Raw genomic sequence first — 13,858 nt, 5'->3', positions numbered from 1 at the left:
TGCAGTTGGCATGACAAGGGACAGTTCGCAAGCCTGGCGTGCATGACCTTAGGTGCAGTTGGCGTGACTTAACGTGCACCTGGCATGCTTTACACGCATGACCTTGCGTGCAGTTGGCGTGACTTAAGGTGCACCTGGCATGCCTTACACGCATGACCTTGCGTGCAGTTGGCGTGACTTAAGGTGCACCTGGCATGCCTTACACGCATGACCTTGCGTGCAGTTGGCGTGACTTAAGGTGCACCTGGCATGCCTTACACGCATGACCTTAACGTGCAGGTGGGCATGACACGACGCGCGGTGGGTGAGTGGGCGAGTGGGGCGGGGCTTGCGTGTGAGTGACGTGGGGGCGGTGGCTCTCACGACAGTGGGCGGGGCCCCGGCCCGGCCCCGCCCAGGAGTGGCGGGCTGCCTGCCTGCCTGCCGTAAAGTGAGCGGTGAGGCGGTTGCCGTGGCGGCGGCTTGAACGAGCGGCTCCGAATAAACCGTCAATAATAACCGTCAAGTCAGAGAGGGAGAGCGCGAGGAGGAGGGAAGTTCGCGCCGCCGCCTCAGTTTACCTCAGTCACCGGACAGCTCGAGGGGGCGCCTTTTATTTTTTTTAACCCCCCCCCCCCCCCTCCCCCTTTTATCTTTACTTAAATCGTCTTTATTATTACTGTTGTTGTTATTATTATTACTGTTGTTGTTGTTGTTTTCTCTCTCGTGTGTGTGTTTCGTTTATCCAAAACTTTTTGTTGTGTGGGGGGGGGGTTGTTTTTTTTTTAAAAAAAATTCATTTTATTTTATCTTTCAATTTTTCTTCCATTCCCCTTTCCTCTCTTTTTTGAAAAAAAAGTAATCTCTCTCTCTCTCTGTGTCTGTCTCTGTGTCTATCTGTCTGTGTGTCTGTCTGTCTGTCTCTGGAACAAACTTAAAATTCATATTTTTTAGGGGGTTTATGTATAAATAAATATATAAATAAATATAAAAGATAATTCCCTCCTCCTCCTCCTCCCCTCTTTTCTCTCTCTTTCCTTCCTTCCCCTCCTCCCTTCTTCCCGGTGTTGATCGTTCTGGTGTGGAGAGAGATTCTCGTCCTTAAAATAACAATAACAATAATAATAGTAATAAATAATACTAATAATTAGTTGTTCCCCTTCTCTTCTCCCCCCTCCCATCCCTCTCTCTCTCTCCCTCCCTCCCTCCCTCCAATCCCTGAGATTATTTTGTTCTAAATTTATGTCGAAATTTTTTTAAATTGTATTTTTGCTTTTGTTTTATATATATATATCTATATCTATATATATAAAAAAATATTCTGAATAAAAACAATAGGAGTAAAATGGCCCCCTTAAAGTTTCGGAAGATCGCAGTGTTGGGCTACAGGTCGGTCGGTGAGTGTGTTTTTGTTTTACATTTGGTTTCATTTTATTGTTTTTTTTTCGTTTCGGGTTTCCCCCCCTCTCTCTCCCTCCCCTTTTCCCCTCTGCCTTCCCCTCCCATTTCTCTGCCCCCTCTGCCTTCCCCTCCTGTTTTCCTCCATCCCTCCCCAGTCTCCCCCTTTCAGGCTTCCCCCACTCTCTCCCCCCACCTTTCAGGCTTCCCCACTCTCTCCCCCCACCTTTCAGGCTTCCCCCACTCTCTCCCCCCACCTTTCAGGCTTCCCCCACTCTCTCCCCCCACCTTTCAGGCTTCCCCCCTCTCTCCCCCCACCTTTCAGGCTTCCCCCCTCTCTCCCCCACCTTTCAGGCTTCCCCCCTCTCTCCCCCACCTTTCAGGCTTCCCCCACACTCTCCCCCCACCTTTCAGGCTTCCCCCACTCTCTCCCCCACCTTTCAGGCTTCCCCCACTCTCTCCCCCCACCTTTCAGGCTTCCCCCACTCTCTCCCCCCACCTTTCAGGCTTCCCCCACTCTCTCCCCCCACCTTTCAGGCTTCCCCCCTCTCTCCCCCCACCTTTCAGGCTTCCCCCACTCTCTCCCCCCACCTTTCAGGCTTCCCCCCTCTCTCCCCCCCCTTTCAGGCTTCCCCCTCTCTCCACCAGTTTCCCCCTCCTTTTCTCTCCCCTCCATTTGTTCCATCCTCCACCTCCCCAGCCTTTTCCTTAAACTTCACTCACTCACTCACTTCCTTGCACTGAAAATGTATTTGTGTGTGTGTGTGGGGGGGGGGGGGGGGGCAGCAGTTTGAGTATAAAATCAGTTTATAAATATGATATGAAGAGGGGGGGGAGAGAGAGAGAGAGAGAGAGAAAGACCCAAGGCGTTCGTTCCCTGTGTAGATGAGTTCAGGAGCAGTTGGGTTTCTGCCTGTGAGGGTCACGCCGGTTTCATTTGTTTACAAACTTTGCGAGTTTCACTTTCTCCTCCCACTCCACACACACACACACAGTCACTCACACACACACACCACACCGCACTCCTTCCTTCCGCCTTCCTATAAAGTTGCACCCACATCTTATGCAAGCGCCACACTCTGGGGGTTACATTAAACGTGGACCATAGAGGATCTCACATCTCTTGAAAGCGGTTCAGGATTTTAAAAACATTTAGCATTCCCCCCCCCCCCCACACACACACACAGAAATCATTTTATTTCCCGGGGGGGGATTGCAGTCTCGAATATTGAATTTAAAAATACCCTGATTGACATTCCAACCAACTTGTTGGTTGCAATAGATTGTCGTAGGTTATATTTTAGAATATTATAAAACAGGCCTTTCGTAACCCAACTGCCTACACCGGTGTTTACTCGACGAGTCTCCACCCACTTTTCCCATTTCCCTCGTGTGTGTGTGTGTGTATGTGCATATATATGTATACAGAGAGAGTGAGGGAGAGCTTCCTCTAAAATGCAGTGTATGATTCAGTCAAAAAGGCAATGCTTTTCAATTGATGTTTCGATTGATTTTGCGATTGCAGAAAATGTTCCCTGGGAGCAGGAAAGAAAATTTGTGACATTTAACAAACTAGACAGTTTATTTAAACGCAAACCCAAACAAATCCATATTTGTGCGTTTGGTGGAATTTCAAGTATGTGATTATGAAAATAAATTCTAGCTTTGGATGGGAATCATTTACATTCTTTTGTTTGCCACTTCAATTCAGAAACATATTTAATTTAAAGCAGATTGAGAGGCAACATTTATGCATTTTACTTTTATGTGGGGAGGTGCAAAGCACCATCTAAATTTAGGTATGTCTGCATTGAAGATTGAATTTTAGAAATTTCTGTACCTAGAATAGCATCAAGACTCAAGTACCAGTTTTGAATTCAAATGGCATTGAATCAAATTATAACTTTATCAATGCTTCCTGATGTGTAAGGTCAGAGAAGTAAACTACAGGGGTTATGGGCAAAGGCAGGTAAATTGAACTGAAAAGGTTATTCTTTAAGAGAGCACAGATGTGATGGGCTGACTGGCTGCCTTCTGTGCTGTAAATTTCTATGTAGGATTCAGTGATGCATGCCAAGAACTTTCCTTGTTTCTGCTGAATTAAGTGAGGTAGCGAAGGGTGCCATCTGAGCTTAGAAGGGAATAAGAACAGCCAGGATTCTGATTCAGGTTGCAATCACTGACTTCTGAGAAAGTGTTCTTTGTTGGTACTCAATTTACTGAGGGCAAAATGGTCTCTGCCGTGACTGGCCCCAGGCCCGAGTTTATACAGTTGGCAGGTAGGTGAAGCACCAGAGGGTTGCCAGTGCCCATTGAGCAGTACAAGTGCTCTGGGATGAGGGGTGCTATATAAATGCAAGTTGTTCTTGTTGTACCCTAAAGTAAGTCGATGAGTTTTGAGGAAAAATGCTTTACTAATATGAATTTGGGGAACCTTGGACAATCTCCCTTTGAATATGAATGTCATAGCTCCACAATGTTATTTCTCTGTATTTGAATTTGAATATTTAATATTTTAACAGTTGCAAATTTACCTTTTAAAATCAACCTGAGAACAACAGGATTATTCTTTACTGAAGTCTTTGTAGAAAGTGAAAGTAGTTTGCAACTAGTGACTGGAATTGACTTATAATATCCTGTTGTGGTCCCAGAAATCTGGTTTTAATTGCTGGAAAATATTCAGGGTGAAAAGCGGTAACAGTTGTGCTTCATGTAAATTGGTTTATCGGCTGCTTTTGTACTGAACAATACTTTATTGATTTATTGCAATAACAAATCTACATTGATCCGCTTGAAACTATAGGGGGAAAAAAACCCTTGTGAAATTTCAACACATCATTGTTAGTAGTGACTGTGTTTCAATCGCCATTGAACAACAATTCTAAAGAATAGAGGGATATGGGATAGGGTGGATAAATGGAATTAGGTTAGAAGATCAGCCATGATCTTATTAAATGGCGGAGCAGGCTCGAGGGGCCGAATGGCCTACTCCTGCTCCTATGTCTTATGGTCTAACAAGTTAATGGAGATGATCAAGCTCTCAGAACTGTTAATTGTTCAATTTGGGCTTTTAAAGAAATTTAATTTTTGAAGGATCAAAGTACTTACTGCAGCTACACCTGTGACTGCATGGAGCTGGTACAATATGACAACCTATATTAAATGTTGACTGACTTTTGGTTAAGGTAATCACAGGGAATAAAATCCGTGCTTCAAACTTTTTTTGTATGATGGCAGTACCACATTCCAGTTAATTGTGTAAAAGACACATCACAACATTTTTATTTCACATATTTCCATGTGACTATTTCAATCCACTTTCTATAATTTCACTTTGATGTGTAACATTTAATAACTTGTACTAATTTTTAAAACATCTGGTATGCCTCATTCTCTAATCAATTGTCATTTCAATATATTTTCTGGCCAAGTTATCCAAGTCCATATTGCACATATTTTATTTGAAACTTAGAGACTACTTCTAAATATTCTCAAAGTGATAGTAAACCGATAGTATTTTGAAATGTCTTTAACGCCACACTAAAAATTGTATGCCGATTTGGTGAATTTCATTTAAATTGTGTGGCTTGGCCTCACTCTCCAGTGCCTTTCCTAACAGAAGAAACAGAAATTTTCAGGAAATATTTTGCCCATCATGTCATAAATATAATTTACAGTAAACTCCTGATAACTGGACCCTTGCTTAGCTTGTCACTACCACTTGAGTCATCATCCTATCAATGTCACGGCTGCATTTATTTATGTATTTATGCATATGCATAACTTGACACTCCAGATTTTTGGTAGGTCATGGTATTAAGAGATATGGGGAGAAAGCAGGAATTTGGAATTGAAAAGATTAGTTGAGGTACAAATCAGACATAATCTAATTAAATAGAGGAACAGGCTTGAAGGGCTGAATGGCCTACTCCTGTTCCTATGTTCCTAGATAACTTGTCACTGAGTCTTTCTCCTTTGGAGTGACAGTCATCAGGAGGTTGATTGAATGATTCTATTGATTAAGAGTTAAAGTGTGCTTTGCAAAAGACTGAGTTCTGTCCTGTACTCATTGATCCCAGTGAAACTTTTCTCAAGATGTTCGAACCCATGTAACTATACTTTAATCAACGTGAGGAGGGGAAGTGGAGAAGCATACCTGTTTGTGTGCAGGTATGATGGGGACGTTACGATATGTGGAGCAAGCCGGAGCCCGTTGAGCAGAGGGAGCGGACACAACTATATGGGGCTTAAAGACTTCTGGAAATTTTGATTTGAAATTGTTGTTTGCTCAAATACTAGGGTCAGCGGGAATGTTTGGATAAAGGAAGCACTCCGGATGGTTCCCATTAAGAAGCTGGATGTTTGTAGATTTCAAAGGATGTACTTGTGGCAAGAGTGAAATCCTTTTGGCATCTAATGACTGCTTCAAATGAAGCAAAGTTCTCTCTTGTTTGCCCCTGAATAAAATTTCCTACTGCTTCATTGTAATTACTAGAAAAAATCACATTGCTAGCAGTTAGAATTTGATATCCTTGATCTGGATTCAATTGTTCAATCTAGAAGTAAAAGGACAGTGCTTAAAAAGACTGCTATCCTGTTACCATCCTTATTTGTATCGTGTTTTCTTTTTCAGCAGATACTTTTCCCTATGAGTTGGGCATTGAAATATACTGTGTACAAACAATGCTGTCATGAATTGAACTGTCAGAACGGATGAGCTTTTCCAGTACATGCCTGCGCTGTTCCCTGTAGATTTATTTAACTGAAAGAATGAACAAGACTTGAAACTTTGCTGAAGGTAATTTGCATTTTAAAAACATCTTTTTTTTTAGGCAAGTCCTCTCTGACCATCCAGTTTGTTGAAGGACAGTTCATTGATTGCTATGACCCTACAATTGAGAACAGTGAGTATACAGTATTTCGTTTTTGATTCAGTGGAAGTTATTACTGTGAAATGGGCAATAAATAATAGCTGTGGCAACAGGGGATTAAGAGTTTTCCAAGAATTCAGCTATCATTAAAATAATTGTTGGTTGCAGTCGTCTTGCATTGATTGGTATAAGTGGCTGCGTTGATGCCAGGAAAACAAGACCATCACTAAGTGGGCTAACTACCATTGGCCTTAAAACTTTCGCTGATTTGGCAGTTGGTGAGGCGGAATTGAATCATTACAGATTATAAATGAGTGTTAATATATTTGCTTGAAATATTGGGTGTTATAAATAAGAGATGCAAAGGTGAGCAGATGTTTGTTGAAGTGACCTGTTCATCGTATGGATAACAAAGCACCAAACCTTTACATAAATAACACTGCTGTGTGTGCAATTGGCTGCCACGTTTTGCCCACAAAATACAGTCACTACACTTTACAGTATATTCTGTGAAGTGCTTTTTGAGACGTTTCAAAGACGTGATAAGTTGCTATATCAAATGCAAGGATTATTATTAACGCCTACACTGTTCACTTTAGATTTATCCGAGTGTTTATTACCTTAAATGTTTGACAATTAATGTAATAAACCCTTGTGGATTTGATAGCAGATTTACAGCTGCATGTCTGTAGCAGTTACTGTGTGAAGCTCTGGACTTGCAAATTGTCTTTTTGTATCAGTTAATATTTGCTCATGATTCCAGAAGTTGAATGGGGGATTTAGAGAGGAAATAATGTCCCTGCTTATCTTGTCAATTGATTTTGTGCTATACGGGTACAAATAGTTGTATTGATAGACTGCGTCTGGTTAGAGCTGTTATGCCTTGTTTGTGGGCTATGCGATTCAAAAGATTGCTTTTCTTGACTTGCGTTGCAGCTTTTAACAAAGCCGTAAACTTTGGTGGTCAAGACTTCCATCTACAGCTGGTGGATACCGCTGGCCAGGTAAGACCCAGGGGTGTAGTTATATAAAATGTGATTACCTTGGAAATCCTGATGGTATGTTTCAATGTCGGGTTGAGAAAAAACACATGAAATAGCCCTGGAGTGCCAGGGCACAATGTAGCAACCCATAGCACCGAAGCTGTGCCCTATCTTGTTCCTACCTGATGATCTGACACGTATGTCCTGCAGTGGGTTGCTGAATATATTGAGAGAAGGGACACAATACCATGTTCAATATTCAAGGTGGATTGATGCAAACTTGTTTGCGGTGTCAGTTAGACTAATAAATCTAATCCTTCAAGATCCTCTCACTTGTTTTCAAATCCCTTCATGCCCTCAGCCCTCCCTACCTATCCGATCTGCTTACACACCCACTTCACCACTCGTTGCCTCTGCCTGGCTGGCTCCGGCCTCCTGTTTGACCCTCGTCCCCTCTGATCCACCATTGGTGGCCGTGCCTTCAGCCACAATGCCCCGAAACTCTGTAAATCTCTCCCTCAATCCCTCCGACTTGCCCCCTCCCTCCCCACCTTCAAATCCCGCTTAAAGACCTTCTTTTTCGATGCTTAAAAAACTTCCTTTTTGATCATGTTTATCGTCACCTTCCCTCTTCCCCTGACTCAGGATCAGATTCCGCCACTGGCGAGCACTCCAGGACACTACCCCCACGTGAAGGGCACTATACAACAATGCAAGTTGTTGTTGAATCAGTAACATTTTACTGCATTTGACAAGTTGAATTAATTGTTGCTATCATTGTTTCATCTGTTTTTGCTCTTAGGATGAGTATTCAATGTTCAGCCGTTCCCACACCATGGATGTTCACGGCTATGTTTTGGTGTATTCAGTGACCTCCATGAAGAGGTGAGTGATGCTAAAATAGTTTAGATCTGGACTACAGCAGTTGTATTTGTGTTAGCTTACTATGTATCTAGGAACTTCTGTGAGTAACATAGTTCTATATTTGAGGTAGACTAATGCAAACTTTTATAGTACGTTAGTTAGATTAATAAATAATCCTTGTTTAGACTAATGAAGGATTCCAAAGATGAATTTTGGCACTATTTCAACGTGTCCTGTCCTGGAAGCTCTTTGAGATGCCCTCCCAACATGAAAGGCACTATATCAAATGCAAGGATTATTATTATAGAATGAATTGGATGCAGTGTACATCTCCCTGTACCTTGAAGTGAAAAGATGTTGGGTTATAATATTATTTTATTCAGCCTAAATGCATTGGATTTTTTTTGAACTGAGTGATTCAGTGGATAAGGGCACCATTTGATTTCTAAGTTAGCTGATCTCATTCAGTGTTTTTTGGGGTTGGTTCTGTTTAGGATAGGGGAAAAATGACATGTGGTTACTGCTGCTGATCTCTATACAGTGACTGACTACTTACTGCTACAAAGGTAATACTTAGAAATTTCTCTCACTGATGCTGTCTTCTGGTGGTATTTTTGTTATAGTTTTGAAGTAATCAAGGCCATTCGTGGTAAACTACTTGACATGGTAGGGAAAGTTCAGTAAGTATCAGTGATTTTTCTCTTGCTATTTTCTTAGCTGATCTGAGAATATGCTGGCATCTCAAAGGAAACCGTGTCTCCATCACTCCTGTAGTGTAAACCCAGCATTAACCAATGCTTCATCTTGGAGGATAGTTTACTGGATGTTGTGCAATTCCTTGTTGCTGTGGCATCACTCCTGTGTGGACATTCTGCGTTCCACATGTATGGAAGGTTTTCAATTGGCCCACTATTTAACAGGAGTTGCGGAAACTGGAAGAAAAATCTGAGAATAATGTTGTGTGATATTTGTTATTCATGTAACGGCGGAGGTGGAAAACAAATGCCAAACTTTGCATGAATAAGCAGTGTGTAGGATGACTGTCATAGATTGTCAAATGAAAAGGCTGGGCTTCAAAATGAATGACACCCAAGTGATAGCGCTTTGTCTTCTATGGCAAGCGCCATAATCTTGAAACCAACATAAGGAGCTTCTGTCCTTAGCCATTCTAATGGCAGTGTTTGTTAGCTCTTGGCTGTGAAAAAGGATTATAAATGAGCTCATCGTAAGGAACTTGGACACTTTTGAATGGTCGGAATTCAATTGGCTTGGAAGATTATTTTCATTGTCACTTACTCCAGTGAAATTATCCAAACAAAATGTAAGGGATCATCATACAAATCACTTAATCATAAGACACTCTCTTGTGATGCAAAGATCTTGTGCCAAGTTTGTGTTCCTCATCCATTTCAGGTAGTGGGTCTGCACTAACTTGAGCTGCTGATGTTATGAGTTTGTTCAGTTTATAATCAAGAATGGAAGTAAAAGTTAAGAATTGCAACTTTAGTGTCCAGTCATCATATTTTCCTGTTCTGTGCATAAGGATAGGTATAAAGGATACAAAATGTATTATTGTCTGAAACAGATAGGCTAATGGAAATAATTCAGCGTGCTGTCAGAGGCAGTGGGAGTCAGGGTTTAGCTTATCCAAAGAGAAGAGAGAGGGGGAAAAATCCATCTCTGCGTGTGGTGGCCGGTGACTCCAGAGACAGCAGCACAGCTCATTCACGTTGCAGCACCAGTCTAAATGCGGCATCAACGTGGGGTTTATTTGAGTTTCCTGGACTCTTTTAGCACGTCAAAGTGCTGACTTGATTATCCTTGATGTGCGCAGAATAGGGCTCGAATTCTGGTGAAGCCAACACAACAGCAAAAGATACACCTCATTAAACAAAGTGTATTCTATGTTGCCTTTTGAATTGTTTTCTTCTGTATTGGCTCATTGGTACTGCAACAAATCACTATTCTCTGGTGGACTGGGAAGTAACATTTGCACTCCTAGATGTAAATATTACTGTCCAAGCTAAGAATCGAGTAGGTGGATGATGCTTTGTTGTAACCAATAACCAAAGGATGACACTTTGCAGGATTACAATGCAAAATTTGGTATAACCCCCCTTTTCTTCCCCTGTTCTCTAGAATACCAACTGTGCTGGTTGCAAATAAGAGGGATCTTACTACAGAGCGGTATGTAGTGGTGTTTTGTTAACGATTATATCATCAAGGGCAATTTCTTGTGTCTTGTGCGGGTTTCATCACAAAATGTGCAAGGAGTGATGGGGTGGGGGAGTCGTTACTCAGCACAGCATTTGGTTTGTGCAGAATTTTTTTTTCTGATCAGGTTTGTTCACTGCCTTTCCTCCTCTCTGAGGGTGTCTTCAGTCTTTTTCATTTTACTGGGATACTGTTGCTCACCTAAATGTTGATTCTCCACATGTGAGCCTTGTCAAGTGGCATGGCAGATTTGCCCATCCCCTCCTCACCTGATATCCAGTTGTGCAATCCTAGCAGAGATTGCTGGATATCAGCTGAGAGTGGCAACCCTTTCATCCTCTTAACCTATTTTAACCTGTGAGCTGAGGCCAAATGACTGATATCAGTTAACCCAGCACAGTCTGGGGAGCAGACTTGGGGCAGAAGCGATCTGGGACGCTAGATACCCTGCGTGCAAGTTGTTGTTAGGTTGTGAGCTGAACGACTCGCTGAATCATTGGAAGAACCTGGAAAAGAATATTCATCCTCAATTTTTATTTTTTTAAAAAAAATCTTGCAGAAAATCATGTTTTCTCAGATTAGAATTTTTTTTGTTAATACATTTCTCTCTGATTTCATCTCTCGGCTACCACAGGGTGGTAAAGACAGAAGAAGGAAAGAAACTTGCGGACTCGTGGGGAGCAGCATTCTTGGAATCCTCAGCAAAGCAGAATGATGTAAGTTACTGGACATTACAGTCAATTCACTTACAGTATTGTACGGCCTCACTCTCTGCAGAAGGCTGTATAATGCTAGATATGCAATGACATTTATACTATAAGTTTGAATCTGTAGAGTTGTTGGTTAGGACTCTTGGCAGCACAGAATTAATCCTGTATATGGACATTGGCTTTATTTAAAGGCTTTAACCCTATGACTCAATGCAGGACTACTTGGCATGATACAAGGACAGTTGCATGCAGTCTTGACACTGAAATGTTGGACTAAACTTGGTAGATATTCTGTAACTCATTTCTCCCACCCTCCAAAAATTTTTTTTACATAAAAATACAGTAAAAGCAAAAGTATTTGTTTTTTTTAATGTAATGGGACCCCAACTTGTTTCTAAGTGTCAGCTTGGCTCAGTTGTTAGCTCTCTCTCTCATCTCTGGGTCAGAAGATTGTGAGTTCAAGCCCCACGTTAGGGCTTCAGCTCACAGCCTAAGCTGACACTCCAGTGCAGCACTGGGGGAACACTACATTGTCAGAGGTGCCATGTTTCAGGCGAGACCCTAAAACGAGGTCCCATCTGCCCTTTCAGGTGGACATGAATAATTCCACGGCGCTGCTTTAAAAGAGAAGAGAGGTACTTCCAATATCCTGACCAACACTCCTCCAGATAAAGTTGGTCCTTTATTTTGTGGTGTTTGTGGGATCTTGCTGTGCACAAAATAGCTGCTGGATTTGCCAACATAGACACTAAACTTGACAGCAATTACTTTCGAAGCATTTTGAGATGTTTCAACCTTATTAGCACTACATTACACCAAAATTATTTTTATTATATGCTTTCAATCCCGGAAGCATAATTTATATGGCTCTGTTTGTAGGTTCAAGATGAGTATATGCTTTATTATATAATTCTGCATTTAAATCCTGAAAGAAATTGAATAAGTGATATACACACACACAAAGGTGAGTTTAACAGCTAAGAGACATAAAACATAGAAATCCCCAGTGCAGAAGGAGGCCATTCGGCCCTTCGAGCCTTCACCGACTCGCAGAGCAAGGACATCGCTTCATTCTGGTACTAAGCAATGAGGTCTGTTTTCACATTGGATGGTAATTATGATACAAGAAATAGCATTGGCATCCTTAGGTTAGGGAGGGGGAATTGGCTATGTTTCTCCATTCCTGTTTTCTCATTTGTTTGGACTTCGAGGTCTCTGAACACTTCCTAGTTCTCACAGGAAGAATGATCAATGGACAAGGTGATAAATGGCTTCCACTGTTAATGAAACTAATCCTCAGCTTATATCTGCCTTTTTGGGAAAGGAGAGGTGAAGAGGAGAGATTGGAGCAGAAGAAGAAATGTAGTCTCTGCTAGCTATCTCTTGCTTAAAGTTTCCATGACACAATATTTAAGCTTCTGTTGCCCTTGAATAAATGCCAAGCTCTATTGAATTGGTTTTCTCTTTCAGACTGCAGTAGAAATCTTCAAAATGATAATCCAAGAAATTGAAAAGGCAGATGGATACACACAAGACAAGAAGTGCCACATGATGTAATGATACACGTGTGAGCATGGCACTCTTATCCATGATGGTGAAGAAAGGAGGAGGCACTTCAGTTTGCATTCAATTCAAACCAAACTGCTTTGTAAATGGTTGCTGGTAGCGGAACGGACGGCACTGAAGTCTACTCTTTCTGCACTAATCAGCTCAAATCAGTTTGATTTGCTTAATCACTGGTTTACGACGGTTGTTTTGTATTGGTCATTTCTGCCATTCTGTGCAGTTTATGTTTTGCTAGTTCTTATCTAGGCTAGTACAGTGCCTCTGGAATTTTCAAATGTTTCACATAAAAATGGACTTGGAATTATAAGGAAGGAACCTCCCAATGTTACATTTTGAAGGTTTATATTAAGCCATTTTTAAGGAAGAAATGCACTTCACATTCAAGAACTATCTATAATCTAGAGTCAACAACACTTGGTAATCTGTCACAGCCTTTTTTAATTGGATAAAGGTTATTTACACTGAGTGATGGGGAATAGTACAGCCTTGAAAGGGAAGGATTCTTTTTCTCTCATGATAGATTTTGAAATGTTTATCTAAGATTGGATAGATTTCAGCAGAGCTATCATCAATTCACAAGGTCTAGTTCACACAGTAAGAAAAGGACTGCACAAGTTTTGAATATTTACAGCTGACGAGGAAAGCACATTGACCTTGTAGTCAAGCGTCACGTTACTGCTAACATCAAAAAACTTTTAAGAAAATTAACCAAATGATGCAAATGAGTGGCAAGTTTGACTCCTGGAATTCTTGCTTATATAGTTTGTAAGAACGCTGAGGGGAATTTATTTTGACTATCTAGGTTTATAATATAGGGAATTTTTGTTATAAGGGTGGCTGATATAACAGATGTGTAGTTCTGTGATTTTTGCTTCAGAAATAAATGCTGAGGGTCCTTCTTGGGTAAGGTAACCGCAAGCACAAGATGGGATTTCCTCAGTGGGCGTTTTACTGCAGGGCTGTAGAAATCCACACCATCTGTGACCTAGTATTGCACTTTGGATTACATTCTTCTACAGGGAATGAAATATGTGGTGGGCTGTCCATTTCATATCTGAGCAGTTTGAATTTGTTTTTCAGATGTTAGGAATGACTGACCTAGTTTCTCTCCTGGTACCTTACAGGAACAAAACTGCCACCTGGTAGCAAGTAGCTTTGGGGGATATTGTCCTATAGCTTGATGTTTCATTTGGAGACTGATTTGCAATTTGCTACTTGCCTACTCAAATAAGTGGGAATATTTCAGTAAAAATGCTATTTAGTGCCTCAGAAA

The 13,858-nt window shown here is 41.4% G+C and overlaps 1 protein-coding gene across 3 annotated transcripts; it reads left to right on the top strand.

Moving 5' to 3' along the window:
- Positions 1 to 411: 411 nt before the first annotated feature.
- Positions 412 to 13,858, top strand: LOC103189260 (RHEB like 1). 3 transcript variants are annotated; one of them, XM_042344207.1, is made up of 9 exons: positions 412 to 532; positions 1,318 to 1,376; positions 6,210 to 6,281; positions 7,185 to 7,252; positions 8,034 to 8,116; positions 8,719 to 8,775; positions 10,235 to 10,282; positions 10,944 to 11,025; positions 12,490 to 13,858. In XM_042344207.1, exons 2-9 carry the CDS (start codon positions 1,325 to 1,327, stop codon positions 12,574 to 12,576), a joined length of 549 nt encoding a protein of 182 aa, XP_042200141.1. In that variant the 5' UTR covers positions 412 to 532; positions 1,318 to 1,324; the 3' UTR covers positions 12,577 to 13,858. The 3 variants fall into 3 exon arrangements, with proteins under 3 accessions (XP_042200141.1, XP_042200143.1, XP_042200142.1); XM_042344209.1 differs by lacking the exon at positions 8,719 to 8,775; XM_042344208.1 differs by lacking the exon at positions 412 to 532 and having other exon boundaries at positions 1,277 to 1,376.

The sequence above is a fragment of the Callorhinchus milii genome, unplaced genomic scaffold, assembly GCF_018977255.1.
Source record: "Callorhinchus milii isolate IMCB2004 unplaced genomic scaffold, IMCB_Cmil_1.0 Scaffold27, whole genome shotgun sequence".
NCBI classification, from domain to species: domain Eukaryota; kingdom Metazoa; phylum Chordata; class Chondrichthyes; order Chimaeriformes; family Callorhinchidae; genus Callorhinchus; species Callorhinchus milii.
Note: the sequence above shows the minus strand (reverse complement) of the source record. Positions and strands in the feature narration are given on the sequence as shown.

Bases quoted from the DNA above. Each gene is read 5' to 3' on its own strand.
- LOC103189260 (XM_042344207.1), top strand. From the start codon at position 1,325: ATGGCCCCCTTAAAGTTTCGGAAGATCGCAGTGTTGGGCTACAGGTCG. The intron at 1,377-6,209 runs GTGAGTGTGTTT...CTTTTTTTTTAG, and splicing joins GTTGGGCTACAGGTCGGTCG to GCAAGTCCTCTCTGACCATC. The intron at 8,776-10,234 runs GTAAGTATCAGT...CCTGTTCTCTAG, and splicing joins GACATGGTAGGGAAAGTTCA to AATACCAACTGTGCTGGTTG.